Source organism: Mesitornis unicolor, unplaced genomic scaffold (genome assembly GCF_000695765.1).
Source record: "Mesitornis unicolor isolate BGI_N332 unplaced genomic scaffold, ASM69576v1 scaffold5866, whole genome shotgun sequence".
NCBI classification, from domain to species: Eukaryota; Metazoa; Chordata; class Aves; order Mesitornithiformes; family Mesitornithidae; genus Mesitornis; species Mesitornis unicolor.
In genome coordinates this window covers 9,569-30,290 of record NW_010188831.1, presented here as the reverse complement: position 1 = coordinate 30,290, position 20,722 = coordinate 9,569, and the positions used below count along the sequence as shown (strand labels likewise).

Sequence of the window (20,722 nt, the reverse complement as noted above, 5' to 3'; positions counted from 1 at the left end):
TAAGTAATGTTCCCTACAGTATTAGTTAAATGTAAAATTCTGAAATAATTGTTTTGCAAAGGTGTAGCCAGATGATACAAAATTGGTTGCTGTAGACAGGAGGCCTCACGTGTTCAGAACATACTTGATATTGTACAAATGAGTCGGAAGATTATTTAACTATTATTTTTATAGACTCAAAACCTGTAAATACTATAAGAATTATTGAAAAACTATTTTGAAAAAGGGGAAAGGTTGAAAGCTTCCATGTCCGTTAAGTCTGTTTACAATATTTTACTTGTTAACATAGATATTTAATGCTCTTCCTCCTCTCTCCCCTTCAAACCCACTAGCTTTTGGTTAATGTAGATCAGAAGCACTTGATTGAGGCACGCAATGGCATCCTGTCTATCTTGCATATGATCATGTCTTCTGTGACTCTGCTGTGGAGCATCCTTCACCTTGCAGATTCTTCAGAGAAAACTACTGCTGCTGCTGCATCCATCACCACTATTAATCTTGGGTCAACAAAGGTCAGAATATCAGGGATAATATTGTTTAAGTTGTTCATTAATACCTCTGTCAAACTAACTCTAAATGGTGCTCATCTGCTCACCCACCCCACAAACAAGGTTTTTATAAATGGATATTGAATCTGCTTTTAAACTTGAGTGTATTAGTTCAAGACATCTCACTTCTTTGCTTTCTACAAAGAAAATTAAATCCATCCTGAGAAAATGTAACCAACCCTTTTATGCCTCAAAAGATAAAAAATATTAATGTAAAGTCTTAACAAAAGAGAAAAACCTCTTAAAACTTTTAGTGCTCAGCCTCTTATGAACCAGTTCGTTTATTCCTTCAGTTCCCATACAGTGATGTCAGTGTACATGGGGAAATTGCAGAGCAGTGAGCCAGTAACTGTTGAGAACCTGAGAAAGGGGTCAAATAGGACTGTCCTGAGAACGCTGCTCTACCGTCCTATTGGAAACAGCTCAAACTTCTTGTACTTCACATGATGAAATAGGAAATGGTCATTTAAATCTGAAATGTTTTAAAGTAAGATTTCCTCACTTAATTTAAATGCTATCAGCTACTGTTTGTAATGATGCTGTGTTACATCCTTTTCAACCTTTGTCATTCAGATAAAAAAATAACTTACCCAATACAACCTGGTTTTGCACAGACAGCATCCATGGTTGTATTTGTGCTGCCCATCATGTTTCCTACTCACTGAGAGAAAGAAGGTCTGTATTCGTTGATGGCCTATAATATTATGCTGCTTCTGTGAAAAAAGGATATGCTTTTGTACCCTGATTAAACACCAACTCTTCTGTACATACCAGCTTTTCTTTAATTTACCCAAATCCATATATTCAAAGAGCATTCAACATGTCTTGTATGTGAAAAAGTCCCGTTTGAATTCAGCTTGTTTGGAGTAGTATCAGGATAGGTTATTTTACTTTTTTTAATCTCACTGCTTTCAGGTAGTTCTTTTGTAGCTGTACCTTGGAGTTGGTAGATGTGGTTAAAAACACATGAAGCTGTGGAATGCCACAGAATTGTGTGTCTAAAGTATAAACAAGCTTTGTAAGCTTCGGTACAACCAGTTTGACAACCACACTCTTGGCAAGAGCAGAAAGTGTATAGTCAAACCCTGGGATCATATATAGCATTTTCCTGCAAACTTGGTCAATCCCTACTTAAATATCTCTGACCAAGGTAAAAATGGCTTTCAGAAAACTGTGTGCATTTTTGTCTGAAATCTTCCAGCCATAGAAAACAGCCCAAGACGACAGTTCATGAAATACATTTCCTGACCAAAGTGTACCTCAATAGCTTCTGACATGCTCAAAAAACACACTAGGCGTTTGAACAGTGAATACTTCAGTCTCCCAGAGTAGCATGTTCTTTCTTGACCCCTACTTCTTAATCTCTATTTCACTTGCTATAAAGCAAGTCTGTCGCTCTTTGTGGCAGAAATGAACGTAATCTTCCTTTCTTCTTCTTAATTACCTTGTACACATTTGATAGCTGTTCTGCCTTCACTTATATGTTTCTCCTGACTACGTACAGGCTAATTTCTGCCACTTTTTGTAGGTCATATTCCATAGCACTGATCTTTCTTTCTGTAGTTTAAATTCTGTCAGTTTGTGGTACATTTCTTGAAGTAAGGTGTCCAAAACAGGACATGGTGTGTGGAATCTTCATTCAAGGGAAATATTTAATGTCTTGCTTGAGGTGTTGCTATTTGTGAATGCCTTTTTTCCCTTCCTTGCAAAGTACCCTTGGTGAGTTTGTGATCCACTATAATCACAAGATTTTTTTTTTTCTGTAGCACCACTATCTAAATAGTCTCTCAGACTCTCTCTGAGTGCATCCTTCCATTTTTATCAAAGTTAGTGATAGTTACCATCCAAGTATGGCTTTCTAGCTGGTTGCTTTGAACAAAATGCCGAGGTGCTTATCTAAAGATGTGTGTGTTCCACATTTCAGAATTTGAGGCAGCAGATTCTTGAACTTTTGGGTCCAATTTCAATGAATCATGGTGTTCACTTCATGGCTGCTATTGCATTTGTATGGAATGAAAGGAGGCAAAATAAAAATACTTCTAGGACCAAGGTATGTTTGTACTACAGTGCTTTCTTCAAATGGTGGTAATAGCTTTAAATTATTTAAAAGCAGTAAGGAGAACATACAGACATTCCAGTGAAAAAATACATAGTATGAAATATGGAGAATATTTATATTGTATTTCTAATTAGCAACTGTACTGTCAGGAAGCTACCAAATTATCTTAGAATGAGGTAATCTCCCTGAATTCTTCAGGAAAATAATAAGTGATTCCAAGTCCCTAGGTGAGCTGTTAGTTACTAATCTTTCAATCCTAGGAGACCAGCTCCCTTCATTTTGGCATAGGCATTGTCTGTGATGATAATCTGTGACATACATTTGATTTATTATTTTCTTTTAGGTTATTCCTGCAGCAGGTGAAGAACAACTTCTACTGGTCGATCTAGTTCGCTCTATCAGTGTTATGAGAACGGAGACTGTTATACAAACAGTGAAAGAAGTTTTGAAGCAACCTCCAGCCATAGCAAAGGACAAGGTATGAAAACTGTAGGGATGCTGTTGATTAATGTCCTCTTGCTGAAGCTCAGAACACTGATGATATGGATATGCTATTTGCAAAGCTGGGCAGCACAGTCTGAAATTTTTCAGAGTAGCTAATAGATGGATGAACATTGGGAGGGAAGTCTTACCTCCTTAAGTCACTACTATTTACTGAACAACTCCAGAATCCAGTCACTGCTTCTGTACAAGGCCTTGTTTTGTGTGGATAGACTGCTTACATTAGGGAAACAAGTGCATACCTTACTATCGGGTACCTTATATTACCTTATCGGGTTTATTTTTTTCAGGTGGGAAAGGAAAATGGGGGAAAAAAGGAAATTAAAAAAATATAATTATTATAGAGAGATGCCTAAATGGACATTCATATTATCCTGTTAATGAATTAAGCTGTATCTTCAGACACTGCAGTAACATTATAGCATGGTCAGTTTTGCTCTGGCAAGTGGCGGGGGAAAAAAAGTCACTTTCTTCTTCCTGATGACACGGGTTTCGTATCTTTTTCTAGAAACATCTTTCACTGGAAGTCTGCATGTTGCAGTTTTTCTATGCTTATACACAAAGGTAAGAGAAGAAGTTGAATTTTATTTCTGTTGTCAAGAAACAGGTGGACAATTTGAATATTTTTGCATCTTTTTATAATCCCTAGGATGAGAAATAGCCTGTGTAGTGTAAACATTGAAGAAAGAATGGGTTTGAACTGTAGGTGTCAAAAAAAAAAAAGAGGATTTATTTTGTGAGTTCCCTAACTCTACATCACTTTTCTTCCCCAGTGTGCAGGAAATCTGCCCCCTGCCCACAGAAAGCTGATCTTAATTGTGCTGTAACTTACTGGTACCACTCCAACCCTGGACTGAAGAGCATGTCTTTAGAGTACACTGTTCTTCTGCTTTCCTCCTTTTCCTAATGACTTAATGTAACCACCTAATATTAAATGAAACCCCAAAGAATCTGTATGAATACTGATTTACAATATTTGACAGGAGAACTGTGATGTAGAAAGGGAATGGGGAGTATCTGAGGGAGATGATGCTGTTTTCATTGCCAGCACTGCTCTCTCTTAGGATTCCAGTGACCAGCTTAGTAGACAGCTGGGCAGCACTGCTGCTCCTGTTAAAGGATTCCGTCCAGGTTGGTCTTCCAGCTCCAGGACAATTCCTCATACTCGGGTAAGTGCTCTTGATATTTGCAATTTCCAAATAAGCTCAAATGTAAGTGTGTGAAATCTTACTGAAGTGTTAGTGTTTTCAAATCTCTATCACTCATTTTTGAGTGGTAGAACTATTGCCTGAATTCTGTGAGTTTTATCAAATTAGTTTCTTCTCTGAGGAATGGTTATATAGATTAAATTTTATATTACAATATGATATAAGCCATGATCTTACCTTACTGATTATTTGAGCGATTCACACTCTTTAAACAGTGGGTTTCAGTTTCTAATTTTTCTTAGTAAAGAGTCATTGTATTTATTTTCTAGGTATGTGCAGATTTGCAGCCCACTAGATAGGATTCATTCGCAGCATGAAAGCTGTTTGTGGAGCGTTAGAAATAAAATGTCAAATATGACTTTCTGTATAAAGTTTCAAGGACCATTTTCTTGCATTTCTGGATAATGCCTTCCCTTGTAAACTGTCTCTAAAGATATTTTTGTGTGTAGCTTAGTAAAACATGTTCTTGATAAACTATTATGGTATGATCGAAATAAACTTGAAAGGATGTTTTCTAGAATATTGATGAGTAGCAATAACTGAAGGTTTAGTAAATAAGTGTTGTGCATGTAAATTTCTTCAGATTTGTCCTAACTCTTAATATTGCTGAATAATGCATTGTGAGAAGAAAATCAGTACCTACTTCTATATTTTTCAGTGTTCTTAATGAGTTCATTATGAAAAACCCAAGCCTAGAGAATAAGAAAGATCAAAGAGATCTACAGGTAAGAAATTAATTGTATGTATGTCTCTTTTGAAAATACTGTATAATAAATGCTTGAATGTACTAGAATTGTGTGGTATATCAGTTCTGTAGTCTGAAATTACTCTTCAGTATCTTCTACTCAGTACTATTTGTAGTATCTTGAAAAAGATTTCACTTTCTGTGGAGTTATTAATCACTGATAATCTAGAACAGAAGTGATTTGAAAGCAGTTCTATGCTTATATAAATTTTCTACAGAAACACGTCAGGACAACAAATACAGCCCTTCTGCGCAAAGTTCTTAAAATGTTTGTGTTTTCTTCTACCAGGATGTAACACACAAGATAGTGGATGCCATTGGGGCAATTGCTGGTTCTTCCTTGGAACAGACTACTTGGCTAAGACGAAACTTGGAGGTTAAGCCTTCCCCCAAGATTATGGTTGATGGAAACAACTTAGAATCAGATGTTGAAGGTAGTTTAATTTTCATCTTTATTTTAAAGAAAACATTAATTACCAGGCCAAAATGAACACAGAGGACAGCTTTACTATATTTGAATCCATTAAAAATGCTTCAGTATTGTTCAAGCTTTAGTATCTTGCACAGTGTGTCTAGCAAAGTCTGTACATTTTCAAAATGTGTGTTATTAAAATATGCTTGTAAGGTACATAATGGCTTAAGAAAACTAACTCTGGACATTTTTTTTCTTATCTTCATTTAGATATGTTGTCTCCAGCAATGGAAACTTCAAACATAACTCCATCTGTTTATAGTGTCCATGCATTGACCTTACTTTCTGAGGTAAATATCTTCTCAGATGTAATAAATACTGTCTTATAATAAACTTTTATGTTGTGAAAAGCTTTGGGCTAGAAGCATGGGGAAAGAGATTTGATGGGAAACTGATGTGAATGGATTCTGGGTCCTGTCATGTAACAGTATACACAGTTTTCTTATTTTCTGTCATAAAGGTTCAGTGAGATGGATGTAGCATAAAGCATGACCTTTCAGATGTGTAGGAAACTTTTTTTTTTGTGGCAAACTTTGTGCTTAATTAGTGGTGTCTGTTATTTACTGCTGATGATTGCAGTCAATCTGAAATTTTAATTTGATTGTAGTTTATTCAGCAGAACGACCTTTCAGATGTGTAGGAAACTTTTTTTTTGTGGCAAATTTTGTGCTTAATTAGTGGTGTGTGTTATTTACTGCTGATAATTGCAGTCAATCTGAAATTTTATTTCGATTGTAGTTTATTCAGCAGAGTGCTTTGCCCAGGAGCTTACGCTTCTATGTTTTTACCTTAGTTTATTTTAAAAATGATGGGATCTTTATACTCTGGATTTTGTATAGTTTCTGAAACTTAATCACTTCTGTCATAAACTTGAACATTCAGTAAAGGATATTATACCCCCAAAAAATGCTGATTAGTAGATAAAAAGCAATTTGAGAGTGCATGATAACATATCTTCCTCTCCTTTTATAGGTTTTGGCTCATCTCTTGGATATGGTTTTCTACAGTGATGAAAAGGAGAGGGTTATTCCTTTGCTTGTAAATATTATGCACTATGTTGTTCCCTACCTCCGTAATCACAGGTATCTTTACAATTTATTGAATTGATGTAGATCTCTACAGCCAGTTGAAATTTGGTGGCTGATACTTAAGTTGAAATAGACGTGATAAGGATTTAGATGTCTATCAAACTTCCTACAAAGCAACACTTCAAAATTGTTCCATGTTGACTTTTCTGTTTAGTGCTCACAATGCATCCAGCTATCGAGCCTGTGTCCAGCTATTGAGCAGTCTAAGTGGGTATCAGTATACAAGGAGAGCGTGGAAGAAGGAAGCATTTGACCTCTTTATGGATTCCAGTTTCTTCCAGATGGATGCTTCATGTGTTAACCAGTAAGACTTTCTTTTTCCTGCTTGCATTGATGGCTGTTACAAATTTTATGTATACCATTACACAAGAGTGTGTATAATGTGGACAAAATTTTCCAAGCAGATCTCTGAAGTAGAGGGATATTTTGTGTTTTAGATTACCATGTGAAATGTGAAATTTGCTTACCTAAGCTATATTTCTATGCACAAGTTTATTTTTTCAATTTCAATATTATTTTTTTTTTCTGTTTGATAAAGTTGATTAACACTTTATAGAATCACAGAATGGTTTGGGTTGGAAGGGACCTTAAGGATCATCCAATTCCAACCCCTGCCATGGGCAGGTACACCTCCACCAGCCCAGGTTGCTCAAAGCCCCGTCCAACCTGGCCTTGAACACTGCCAGGGAGGGGGCACCCACAGCTTCCCTGGGCAACCTGGGCCAGTGTCTCACCACTCTCATAGTGAAGATCCTTATACCTGATCTAAATCTACCCTCTTTTAGTCTAAAACCATTACCCCTTGTGTTACCACTATGCTCCTTGACACAGTCTCTCCCTATCTTTCCTGTCATCCCCCTTCAGGTTTTGGAAGGCCATTGTAAGGTGTCCCCAGAGAGCCTTCTGTTTTCCAGGCTGAATAGCCACAGCTGTCTCAGCCTGTCCTCATAGGAGAGGTGCTCCACCCCCACTGATCATCTGTGTGGCCTCCTCTAGACCCACTCGAACAGGTCCATGTCCTTTTTATGTTAGAATGGCCCCAGAGCTGAACACAGTACTCCAGGTGGAGTCCCACGAAAGCAGATTAGAGGGAGAGGACCACCTCCCTCAACCTGCTGGTCACTTTTGATGCAGACCGGGAAACTATTTGCTTTCTGTGCTGGGAGCGTACATTGCTAGCTCATATTCAGTTTTTCATCCACCAACACCCCCAGGTCGTCATCCTCAGGGCTGCTCTCAATCCACTCCCCACCCAGCCTCTATCCATGTTTGAGATTGCTGTGACCCAGGTGCAGGACCTTGCTCTTAGCCTTGTTGAACTTTGAGATTCCCAAGGGCCCACCTCTCCAGCCTGTCACTGTCATTCTGGATGGCATCCCTTATTTTCTTTAAGAAACGGGTTCAAGAAATAGTTTCAGATCAACTCACACCAAGTAAATGTTAACTGTGTAGCAGGGAGCTTGGATTGGAACCCTTAGCCTGAATTAAAAGAGCAGAAAGAGCTCTCTAAATACTGTAAACTCCTATGTTTTTCTTGCTTTCCTGATTTGTGTACGATCTTCCTCTTTTAGTTGGAGAGCTATTATGGATAATTTGATGACACATGACAAAACCACATTCAGAGATTTGATGAGTAAGTATTTATTGATGTAGTAGTGACATTTCTCAAGGGGAAAACAAATATCTCGGAGAAAAATTTGTTCAACATTTATTCTAATCTGATTTATTCAGTGTTTTTCCACATGTCTTCTTCAGCTACTTGTTTCTAAAGATCCATAAATAAGATAACTTGAAGTGAAAGAATTTGAGACCATCCTGGCATACAATGAATTTTGCCTATATGGCAAAGTTGGTTAAAGAGAGTGGGTGGGGGTGGTTTTTGTTGTTTTTTTTGTTTGGGTTTGGGGGTTTTTTGGGTGTGGTGTTTGGTGGTGGTTTTGGGTTTGGTTTGGTTTGTTGTTCTTGGTTTTTTTTTAAGATCTGACAGTAACTCTCCTTAAGGAAAAACTGATTCTGCACATTCCAAACTTCTTAAAATCTGTAACTGCAAATTGTGTTAAAAAAAAATTAAATGGCTAAACTCTCTCCCAAAAGCCTCCAAACCTGGGCACTATTGCAAGTTTTCTTTCAATATATATTTTAAAACAGTGTGGTTAAAAATATAAATTGCAGAAAATACATCATCTTAACTTCTGCCTTCAAACTGCATTAAGGCAATGGAAGGAGTTATTGTTTGGGCTGTAAAGTGAAACAGAAGGAAATGTTCATTTCTGCTCTGTGCATTTTCTCTGTCAGCACGAGTGGCCGTGGCTCAGAGCAGTTCACTCAACCTGTTTGCCAATCGAGATGCAGAGCTGGAGCAGCGTGCGATGCTCCTGAAGAGACTGGCTTTTGCCATCTTTAGTAGTGAGATAGACCAATACCAGAAATACCTTCCAGACATACAAGGTCAGTAAAAATGTATCATTTAGTGGACTTCTGGACTCTAATGTTATCCTTTCATGCAAATATTCCTCAGTTAACAGCAGGTAAATTGGAGTATCAGTGTGGCGCACCGTTTCCATGACTGGATGCAAAGTATTTGCAGTTTTTTTGGTTAGAATGTTTTCAGTCTTAAATGATTACAAACTACCCAGCCTTCATGGATACCGCTGGCTTTTCTGCAGATTATTCCACTGACTTGTCATTTTATACCTTGATCAATGTCCTTGAGTACCTGCAACGTGCATTTTGACATGAAAATGCAAGGTGTAACCGCTAGGGATAAATAGAAAAGCTGACCTTGAAGTTTTGAATTCTTGACTTCTCTAGCCGGTTTTTCTGCTGTTCTGTTTATCTGTCCTATTTACCACTGAAGAATATCTCTTCCAGTGACTTGTTACGTTAAGTGGGAATGGGAGCTGCTTGGTTTTATTCTGAGATGATGCAGATAGTTATAGCAGCAACTTCTAGATGTCTTTTAGTCCTTCCAAGGTGGACACTTCAGTCTCTCCATGTGGAAAGTTAATTGCATCATCTTCCTTGTTTCATTTGTTCCAGGAGTTATTCTTTGAAGTTGGTTTTTTTCTTAGTTAAATCAATAGCTGGGTTTACTATGTTTAAGATAACAGATGGTTTTACCGTTCTGAACTGTAAAGTGCATTTGTTTGACTGAGAAAATTCTGCTTCTGTATATGTTGAATGCTTAGAGGTGGTTATGGTTGAATAAGAGAGTATCATCCCTGTGTAATATCCCATACAACGATGCAGCCTAGTATTAGTATTAGTAGTAGTAGTAGTAATAGTAATAATAATAGTAATAGGACAAGAGGTAATGGGCACAAGCTGGAACACAGGAGGTTCCACTTAAATTTGAGAAGAAACTTCTTCTCAGTGAGGGTGACAGAGCACTGGAACAGGCTGCCCAGAGAGGTTGTGGAGTAATAATAGTAATAATAGTAATAAATATCTTAGCTGTTCAGGCTGTTTTTATTGCTTGGAATCTGTTAACTCCTCTCTTTGTAATGGGAGAAACTCTGCATAAGATGAGCAGAGCTCCCAGATGCACAATTGCATTTCTGTGGAGAACTTTAATCAAAATATGCAGCTTCACTGTTTTGAGGGTTCTCTCTTGTTTGCTGCTTGGTGAAAGTGGTTATTTTTCATGTTGACAGAATAAAACTGTAGCAAAGTACTGAAACAGTAATGTCGCAGATATTTTAAAAAAATAAAAATTGAGAGTGAACAAGGGAAGGAGCAAACCCCAGTTGGAATTACTCTGATCTGAGGAAACTTTCTTGGCTTTTTGTTTCAGAAAGGCTGGTAGAAAGTCTCCGTTTGCCACAGGTGCCCACCCTCCATTCCCAAGTGTTCCTGTTTTTCAGAGTATTGCTTTTAAGAATGTCTCCACAGCACCTTACCTCGCTTTGGCCAACCATGATCACTGAACTGGTGAGTTCCAGCTAGCACTCATGATATGGAATACTGGTACAAATTGGAGACACAACCTCATTCCTCCTCAACGCTTTTAAGCAAATCTTTTCTAGGTGTTGTGCATGTAAATGTACAATGGGCACAAATTGAAAGCTGAATTGTTTTCATAGTCCTAATGTCTGGTTTTGACAACCAAATAGAATACCTATTGGTTTATGCTGTTTAAGCTACTCAGATGTCTTCTGAATTAAATTTGCATTTGCCCTCATTGTTCCCTACTGACTCCTACGTCAGTTTCTATCTGTGTAGCCTCTCCACCATTCCTGTACCTACTCTGCTCAGTGTTCCCTGTTCCTACTTTCCTGTTTGTTCAACTTTCTTCCAATGAGGATGCGAAGCCACATAAAGCACGAGTCATTATCCATGTTGTGTTGACAGTTGATGGTCATTCAGTCACCTTATGGCTGAAATCTTGTAACTAGATTTATATAAGGCTCAACTCAGCTTTCTTCTGTCTCTTGTTTTACTCTGCATAACAAGACAGGAGAAACATCTGTTTTCCGAGCTGCCACCCGTGGAGCCACAGTGGCTGTTTGACCCACTCTTTTGGGTTTCAGCTTTGGCAGTGGGAGTAGAGGAGAATGGTTGGTGCATTCTGTGATCTGTCTAGCCCATTAGCCAAGGAGTTCCCAAGGGACTCGCTAGTACAGATAGCAAATCAAAATCACTGCTCTGTGTTTTGTGGGGTTTTTTGTATCTTAGGCACCTAATCTAGCCCTTAGTTAACCACAGATCCTAAGCAATAGAAGGAGAAAAGCTATATAAAGTATTTTAAAGATCAAGTGTGTTGTTTTAACAATAGATGCATTTAATTTTGAGCCTGTCAACAGTATAAATATTAGGAAAGCCATTCTACTCGGTGTGGTCCTCTGATTCCTGTGCTGGACCCTGGTCTTTACACAACTTACCACAGTCCTGGAACTGCTTTCAGTGGACAGGACTGTGTTACTTCTGGAAATTCAAACCTGCTCCATTATGTGATTCTTTGTTCTCATTTTCTTTTGGTCTTGCTGTCTTTTTATGCAGTCGAGGAGATTGGCCTCTGAGAGCTTTCCTGGACATAAAAGAGCCAGTGTCTTATGGCCCTTGTGCTATTCAGACTATATATACAGGATGAAAGAGCTTTAGGGTGCCAGTGTCCGCTCATAGTTTAGGGGGTTATTTCATCATCCAGGAATTGAAATAAAACTTCAAACAATTCCTCTGAGGCTTATTTCTCAGGTGTCTCTACAGCATTTTCCTGAGTCACAGTCCATAGAAAATGGTACTAAAATACAATATTTGATCTTCAGGTACAAGTGTTTTTACTGATGGAACAGGAGCTCACTGCTGATGAAGACATTTCCAGGTAAGCTAACTTCCTGCTTGCTTAACTTGGTAAGTCTCTTGGCCTGCTGGTGGCCAGTTGAATCATTTGTCTTAGAAAGAATTATCAAGTTCAAATGAGGAGGACAAATAAGGGTAGCTCAGCCTGAGTGCAGTACCAGGGACATACTGTTCAGGACAAAACATAAGAGATCCTACTGTCAGATTGCTTTTAAACCACTAAGGTAACGTATGCAGTTTAAGTACGTTAGTTCTTATGGTGTCTTACTGGCTAAAATGACACCGCTTCTGCAATTAAAATACGCATGGCATGACTTTCTAGCTTTTCTGTATCATACACTTGTTTAGAATGGCTGATGCACTTTTTTCTCAATAAAAATGTGGTTTCTTCTAGTGTTAGAAATACATAAAGATGAGGTAGATAATTTTCCTTGTTTTGTTGTCCATTTCTATCCCATCTACCTTCTGCACAGTATGACCCAGTTCCAGTCAATGTTAGCAGCAGAGGCAGATTTCTCAGAAGAGCAGCAGGAGTTATTTGCCCAAGCCTTGTTCTCACTTTTTTCCTAGATTCTCTTTGTTCTTTTGAAGAATTTTTCCCTAAAATAAAATAAAATTGACATGACTGGCAGTTTTAAACTTCCCCTTAATTTGGATGTCTGATGGGAATGAGATACAGCATAACATGTTTATTATATCTTGTTTTATCTTATACATATATATACGTATATATGATGAGTTCCACCCCTAGCATAGATTTGCAACGTGGCAGAAGGCTGCTATGACTCACCTGCCTGCTATAATTTATTTTAGAACTTCTGGCCCATCTGTTGCTGGCCTGGAGACAACGTACACAGGTGGCAATGGTTTCTCCACATCCTACAACAGCCAGAGATGGTTGAACCTCTACTTGTCCGCTTGCAAATTTCTGGACTTGGCCCTTGCTTTACCATCTGAAAACCTGCCTCAGTTTCAGATGTAAGTAGCAGACACTGTCATTTAAGTTTTTGATGTTTGTCCATGCCTCTTGGTAAAATTCTAGTGTATAAAAATTGTTTTCCTACTTCCTTTCCTTTTCTGGCCTTGTCCCAGCCCACAGTTCACTCCCTCCCAGTGCTCAAGTGGCCCCCAGAGCAAATGATGTTGCACACCAAATAAATTCCAGCTGGTTTGATTTAGCCTCTGGCAAGAGATTCTCCACACTTGTGAGCTAATCAGAAATAGTGATTTATTCAAGTATTTTATTTCTGAAGTATTTAATTGCAGTAGTGTCTAAGAACTCAAAATACACCCACACGTCACAGTGACTAATGCATGAGATCAGATCACTGTGTCGTCTCAGCGTGACTCACTTAAATTACTCCTGCGTGATCTGTATGGAAGATGTTGCAACAAAGCTGCTTGTGAGGGATACCCCATAGGATTTTCTTGGCCACTAGCATTCGTGTGTGCAAACCACTTCCTCTGCAATGCTGTTCCATTGGAAAAAAATTAATGCAAAGCAACTGGTATTTGCAGAAGACCTGAGAAATGAGAGGCCACCAAGGATAAAAAGTACCTCATCTCTTCCTTTCCACTGTGCAGTGGTGACCATGTGAGAGCTGCTGCCCTGGCACAGCTCTTGCAGACATTTGGTCACCTGAAATTATCCCGTTGTTTAAAAGACGCCCATGAGGGTGGAAGGGCTTGCACACACTGTGTCAGTTTGTGCCCTGTAGTATTTCTAAATCTAAAGCTAATTGAAGGTTCCTTCATTTATTATATTTCCTGGGGATTTGGTTTCTAATTCCTGTTCAGTTCTCCAAGCCGTCCTAATCCCCATTGTTAGCCCACCTGGTTTTGTTTAGGTGATTTCTGTGCATTGCTGGAAAGACAGCAGTCATGCTGAATCACACTGTCTTTTAAGGACAGAAACTTTGATTTCTTTCATAGTTTATAATGCAAGGGGCCAGTCCTTGCAATGCAACAAGGTGGCAGGATGGGAATGATCCACGTAGTCTCATTGGCCTATGAATAGGTAAAATAAATGAGTTTCTGTTATCAACATGGTATGTTGAGAACATTCTGTGTGTTATAGTAAGCACTGCAAATGTGCAGCAAAATTATTTAAGTAACTGAAGTATTTTATAATTCAGAGTTGCTTTCAGTCCTCTTGTACACAATGAAGGTATGAATACTACCGGTTTCAGCTTCTCTGCCTTATCTTGCTCTTGACACCCTTAAATGCTTTAAGAAACTCTAAAGGCAAAACACAGTGCTGCGTTCTTGGCCGTGTTGCCTCCTGGTTTTCAGAACACGTCTTTCCTACTCTTTCTTGTCAGACTGATGTTTTCTGTGGGGGTTGGTTTTGGTTACAACCCCTCCGTTGTCTTTAATACTTAACTAGATTTCCTCATCCACTCATTTCTAGGTCTAGCAGAAAAGCCTGCGTGTTCAGTAAGGACAATGTCTGCTTGTGTTGTCTCATGACAGGTACCGCTGGGCTTTTATTCCAGAAGCATCAGATGATTCGGGCCTGGAAGTGCGAAGACAAGGTACCCATCAGAGGGAATTCAAACCATATGTGGTGCGTCTGGCAAAACTGCTGCGAAAAAAAGCAAAGGTATGTCGCTTTCTGGCAGTTTTGCTTTTATTGAAAACGTTCATGTACAGTAGCTTACAGCACTGCTTCGTTTTGGATGTTTTAAATTGTTTTTAACAATGAAGAAGGGCAAGGAGTGTATCTGGTGTGGAAGATTTCCACTGGAGTAATCTCGTGTAGGTATATTAAAACCAAACCAAACCAAAACCCAAACTAAACAAACAACAACAAAAATCCCAAACCTGCTATGGTCAAAAGACTCTGCTCAGTGATTTTGAGTTTCCAATTGAAAGTGTGGTTTGTGTAACAAGTAAAATATGCTTCAGTGTCTAATACATTTTAACATGAAATCACTTTCAGATAGCCAGTCATATACGTAGATACTAGCGTAACAAACTACCTTTAGAAGCAGAAAAGCATTTTTGTTTATAATAATCACTTTAAAATATTTAGAAAACTGTTGCATTCCTTAAAAAATGACAGGACCAAGAGTTTTGAGACTGCGCAGAGCCAGGGAGAGCTGGGTTTTTTCCCTGAAACCATCACGATGAATGGAAGAAGGCAGAGCACAGTAGAAACAGTTCTGGGGAAATCTTGGCTGCGCAGTTCATAGTGAGAGCAGAATCGTGATGTTGGTGCATGAGGTACATTAAAGCCCCAGTTTGGGTGGGGTGCAGGCCTGATCTGCCAATGAAGCTGATGGCAGCTGACCCAGCCCTGCCTCCCAGAGCTCCCTTCTGCTGCCACAAAGTAAGAAAATTGCTGTCAGATGCTTTGCTCTTGCAGTGAGGGCTGAGCCCCCTGCGCACTGCACTGGAAAATGTTGCTGGGTGGGCCAGGGAGACAGGAGAAAGCTTTGAAGTTTCCTTCTTGGGTTTCCCTCCAGCCATTGGCAGGGCTGTAGCACTGGCACCTTACTGGGACTACTGCATTTACAGTCTCTAATGGATGTTTTCACTGAGTCAAGAAACTACTGCTAACGTACAAGTGGCTACATAAAAATTAGGCATAACTTGGTTGCAGACAGATCTGAACCATTCAAGCAAAGCTCACAACTATAGGGGATAAAACAGGTGTCTGAAGCACATCTGAATTCTTCATTTTATGGGTTTTGAACCATGAAAATGAGACTAAATTTCTCTTTTCACATGTATAAAGGAATAATCACTTTTAACTGACTGATTTATTAGGTACAGCCTCTAACCCTGATCAGTGTAGCGTGCTATACCTGTTTGAAGGTTCCCGCACTCCAAATAATTGCTCTGCATGAATTATAAATTACATATAATGCATAAAATATACGTGCTGGTAAGTACTGTCTGTTGAGACAGATGCCTGAAGTCAGGACTTGCACAGTATGCTTCAAGAATATAGAAAACTCCCTGAATTTCTGGAACCCCCTGGTCACGGCAGCAGTTGCACACTGTGAACCATAGCTAGGGGTATGATGATGAGAGAAACAGGAGGTAATGAATACTGACTTCCAGGCCATTTCTTCTTTGTGCAGAGGAGAATACAGCTGCATATACCTGTGGGTTTTTCTTAGAAAAAAAATCCTGTTCCTGAGCAAAATGTTCCCTTGGATCTTAATTTTCCTTCAGGGCACTCACGCTCAGATTCACGTAGTAGGGTGTTGCTCAGGCTCTGTTGTCTGAAGGAAATGTGCTTGAAAATCTCCTTTGGGTACCACTGGCACTGGTACCAGAACCAAGTGGCAGTGCTGTCATTGTCCAGTAGTGTCTTGGCCACACTGGCTCCAGAGTCTGCTCTTTCTGGACTCTTTGGGGCGGGTGATTTTGTAGCTGAAGCACAGCACCCAGCCAAGCAACTGCATGGCCTTCATGGCAAAGTACTATTTTGATATATGAAATGCAGTCTGAAAGTTCTCCTCTTTCCTTCCACAGGACAAACAGGAGGACTTTAAGACGGTGGTTATGGAGGGATTGGAGATGGCCAAGCATCAGGTGAGGGTGGCCTTTGATGCTTGAGTTGTGAAACAAGCTCGCCATAGTAATACCAACACCTCAAGGCCCTGGGCAGTGTTTAGCTTTGAGTAAGAACTGAGAGAGATCGGTCTTGGTAGTGGACAAAGTAGAGGTTTTTGAAGTGAAAGAATCACAAGGGCCCTTATTTTTATAGATAACTTAAAAATTTATTTTTAAGTTGGTTTCCTGCATGAAATAGATTACAAAAAGTTAGTGCTAGTTCTAAGAAGAATTATGATTGCAAATCATTGTAGAATTAAATAATAAAATCACTTGTGCCAAATGGCTGGCGCGAAACACACAATCCCTAATCGGTCTCTGTCGAATTAGCTGTTGAGTATCTGAGAAATAAGTGGTGTTGGCTTAGCAGATGCTGCTGTGAGGAAATGGCTTGGATGGGTTGTATTTCATTGCTGGGATTGTCTTTATTTCATTGCTGGGATTGTATTTCATTGCTCTGAGAGAGAATTTGTGTTTGCACATGCACCCTGTGTGGTTGGCTGCTGTGCAGCACTGATGCTGGCTCAAGCTGGAGCTGCTCTGTGCTCGCCACTGGGCAATACTGAGCATGGTACAGAGCCAGTACTGAAAGGCCTCTTCTGTGAACCCATTGTGAAGTTTGTAAAGGAGAAACTTTAATTTAAAGTAGTAGCTTCATGAGAAGTGGGAGGCATCAACATCTTTGTGTTGGAATTCAGTCTTCCCTCTGTTCTGGTTCATTATGAGCCTTCCTTTTCTTGAGACTTTGTAGAGATTAAACAGTTGAGCTGAAACAGTAGTGAGCCAAACCACCAGATTAAAATACTAAATACACTCACGTTTCATTTTAACCGAATTGGTTTTTGTCAAAGGGATGTCACGTAGGCTTCATTGAAAGGGTAAAAGCTGTATTTGCTGAAGTATCGTCTCTTGGAAGAAAATCTGCTTGCTCCAAGGCTGTGCAGTCAGCAGTCCCCACCTCAGGGCTCTGCTCCCACTGCTCTTCTTTACCCCCATTTTCCTTTGGTTGCAAAGTCTGCTCTGCAGGAGCTGCGCAGCCTGCGGGGGTCTCAGACCCCCACCTTGGCAGAGGGTGGCTTTTCTTCAGGTGGCCTTTGTGCTTCTTTTCTCCTTCCTTACAGAACACAAACCAGTATTGCTGGAACTCTGCTTCATGGCAGAAGCTCTCCCATACTGGTTTGTCAGTAGCAGTCCAAACTGTTTCTAGTGGTGACAGTACCTTCTTGTCTAGATTTGAGTATTTTTTTTACTCAAAGGAAAAGAATAAATGAGTGAAGAATACCATCTAAGCAGCTGGATGTTAGTGCTCGGGTATTTGAGGCAACCCTAAAGAGAGTGACCGCAGTGTTCTGACACTGCCTGTAAGCACCTGGTGTGTGACTGCTGCCTTCGCTGGTGGGGTTCCTGAAATTCTCTCCCCAAAGTCCCCCCATGAAATGGAAGGAATTGTGTAATTGAAGGGGTCTGAGAACTCGCAATGAGGAACTGAACCATTTCCCTTTGAGGACAACTTCAGGTGTTTGCTCAGAGCCTCTGTGTGTGTTATTTCTGATACTTAAAACAGCGCTGCTTTTACTCTTCCTGAACACTCCAGACTCTAGGTTCAAAGTGAAAATGCTTCCCTTCTGACTTCCTCTGGGGTTTATTGTCACTAACACTGCAGCAGGGTGAAGTGTGAGTGTTCCCAGAGTGTGGCCTGCTTTGGAGAACCGCTGAAGCAGCACATAACGTACCCAGGCGGCTGCAGCGCTGCCTGAGACCAGGCTGGGCTGCCTGTGTTAGCCAGGGGGGCTCTGCAGCAGGAGCAGCACTGCAGGGCAGGGCAGCACAGCGGGTGCCAGGCTGGGGGAGCTGCCATGTTTTGGGGCAGCCCTGCGCCTTGCTGGTGGACTCCATCACCCACCATAGCTTCCCATCAGTGTCAGCTGCCTGGCTGCCAGCCCATGTGCTCCCAGCCTGCGCCGCTGTGAAGCGTGATGGGAGGAACAGATCTGCTTCGAGAGCTGCACACCAGCACACGTGTATTCTGTTGATAGCACAAGTACTTTTGGAAAATAGAAAAATACTTTATTGAGCATTAGTGTCTTATTTTTATGTGTGCTTTTTCTGTTTTGTACTGGTTTATTTCCCATTTCTCTCTGTTTACAGAAAAACCCAGAGGAGGACAGCTCAGGGAAAACGTTAAGTTGGGAACCGGGTCACTTGCTTTTAACCATCTACACCGTTCGCAGCATTGAGCAGCTTTTGCCTTTCTTCAATGTACTCAGCCAAGTTTTTAACAGCAAAGTCACGAGCAGATGTGTTGGACACTCAGGGAGCCCTGTCCTTTACCCCAACTGTTTTCCAAGTAAGGATATAAAAATGGAGAACCTCAAGACCTTCTCCAGCAAAGCACGACAAAAGATAGAAGAAATGGTCGAGAAGGATTTTCTTGAAGGTGTCATAAAAACATGAACCAAACTGGTACTATTCTGCTTACATGTGGTGTAACTATTCCAATGAAACCCTGTATCCTTCCCAGTTGTATAGTATTCTTTTCTTACTTTGTATGTAATGAAATATTTCATGTTGTATTTAAGTTAAATATTTGTAAATAAGAGAGAACTTCTGGATGTGGCCTGAATCAAGTCTAAATATTGGTGGCTCATATTGACTATGGTGCCTACTATTTACAGTACATGTTTTGTTGTCTTGAGTTCTGTCTTTAAAAAAATCCTAAAAAAAAAAATACAAGGTGCACATTTTTTCAATTTGTTTCCAGTTTATTTTTGCCTTTTTTTTTAATCTATTGGAATTTGTGCTTATTTAGCGATCTGGAAAATGCCATTATGTCAGGAGTTAATACAGGACTACAATGAGAAATGCATCTGTCAGAGGTAGATACCCTGCACTGAAATACGTGGCTGAGGGACACTTGTGTATTTGAAACATTACATCCCCTTGGCTCAGCCCCTGTGCGCAGCTGGGGAGCAGTAAGGACCACAGAAGACAAAATTTTCTCTGTCCCTTCCCTCTTAAAAGTGATTATGAATATTATCACTGCAAATTGCTTTCCAAGCAATACTTAAATTTCATGAAAGTATCTAATGAAGGTATTATTGCAATCCTATGGCATTGTCTGCACATGCTCTTTCATGATACTGTTTCCCTCTTGAGCTGAGGTGAGCTGACTCTCAAGACAATGCAGGTGCTGTGGGCAGGGAAGGACGATGTCTCCACAGCAGCGCCCTGGGCTGCAGCCACTGTGAGCACAGTCACAACGGAGCTGAAGTCAAAATGCTGCTACTGCAGTGCTGAGGCTGTCGAGACAGGCTTCAGGCACAATGTGACAATAATCTGTGAAGTAAGAATTCCTCCTGGGCATCACCAAGTCACTGACTGTTGAGAAGCGAGTCCCCTCTAAGGCAGAACTTGGACAAACTTGGGGTAGGGGGGACAGTCAGCAGCAAGTGCATCTCATGAAGAGGTAAGTTCTAACAGAGGTAAAGAATAAGCAGAATAATATTCCACTCCATTCTGATTAATCCTTGCTGCTCTCAAGTAGGGCTGGGTATGGCCACATTAGCAAATGGTGAAGAAAGTAATATTAAAAAACTAAGTGGAGTTACGAGCTTTCCCGGCAGTTGTATCACTCGTTATATAGGCTGGGGTGGCGCTCCTCTTCCCCCAGCGAGGTGGTAAACGGCCAGGCTCACTTCATGGGCGAGGGCATCCGTGTTCTCCTGAGGAATGTTATAAACGTGATTACATTAAAGGTTACAGCAAATATGTGATACTGAGGCAAGCGTCTTCCTGCAGCTGCTCTGCTCCCTGTACTGCTCTGTCATCCTGAGATGACTACTCTGGGCATGCTGGCGGGAAGCAGCAGGCAGCACGATGTGAAGGGGGAAGAGCAGGGCCACGGCTTTTGCTGTCAACTTCAAGTTCACATGGGGACTAATTCTTAAAAAGAATAAACTCTCTGCTGTTATTTTCTCTTATGAAATCCTGCAGTTACTGGCTGCTTTGGCAACTTTCTTCTTAACCTTGAGTTCTCAGAAGGCTGCTTTTCTTTTCAAAATCATCTAGTGTCACATCTGCCTTTATAACCATTTACTTTTAAATAATATAAACATTGAGAACATTAAACATCACTTTTATAAATAAAAGCCAAACAAACATTTTGTGATCACTAAGTTTTTCCACATTTTGCACCTGTTAAGCGTGATTAGCTGAGTATGTCAACACTAACACTACT

At 40.1% G+C, this 20,722-nt stretch overlaps 2 protein-coding genes across 3 annotated transcripts in view; one reads left to right on the top strand and one right to left on the bottom strand.

Annotated features, from left to right (window-relative positions):
* Positions 1–19,211, top strand: part of DOPEY1 (dopey family member 1) — a 53,922-nt gene extending 34,711 nt beyond the window's left edge. The window contains exons 21-38 of one of the 2 annotated variants that reach the window (XM_010185857.1): positions 333–512; positions 2,473–2,598; positions 2,951–3,085; positions 3,617–3,672; positions 4,173–4,277; positions 4,975–5,041; positions 5,351–5,495; positions 5,744–5,823; positions 6,506–6,615; positions 6,776–6,925; positions 8,193–8,254; positions 8,917–9,069; positions 10,415–10,551; positions 11,886–11,941; positions 12,733–12,897; positions 14,392–14,521; positions 16,405–16,464; positions 18,634–19,211. In XM_010185857.1, the coding sequence (XP_010184159.1) occupies positions 333–512; positions 2,473–2,598; positions 2,951–3,085; positions 3,617–3,672; positions 4,173–4,277; positions 4,975–5,041; positions 5,351–5,495; positions 5,744–5,823; positions 6,506–6,615; positions 6,776–6,925; positions 8,193–8,254; positions 8,917–9,069; positions 10,415–10,551; positions 11,886–11,941; positions 12,733–12,897; positions 14,392–14,521; positions 16,405–16,464; positions 18,634–18,939 (2,223 nt within the window). In that variant the 3' untranslated portion in view covers positions 18,940–19,211. The remainder of the gene's footprint in view (positions 1–332; positions 513–2,472; positions 2,599–2,950; positions 3,086–3,616; positions 3,673–4,172; positions 4,278–4,974; positions 5,042–5,350; positions 5,496–5,743; positions 5,824–6,505; positions 6,616–6,775; positions 6,926–8,192; positions 8,255–8,916; positions 9,070–10,414; positions 10,552–11,885; positions 11,942–12,732; positions 12,898–14,391; positions 14,522–16,404; positions 16,465–18,633) is intronic. The other variant, XM_010185858.1, reaches the window with a different exon arrangement.
* A 909-nt stretch (positions 19,212–20,120) lies between these two features.
* Positions 20,121–20,722, bottom strand: part of PGM3 (phosphoglucomutase 3) — a 9,268-nt gene continuing 8,666 nt past the window's right edge. The window contains exon 12 of the mRNA XM_010185855.1: positions 20,121–20,207. Within this exon, the coding sequence (XP_010184157.1) occupies positions 20,121–20,207 (87 nt within the window). The remainder of the gene's footprint in view (positions 20,208–20,722) is intronic.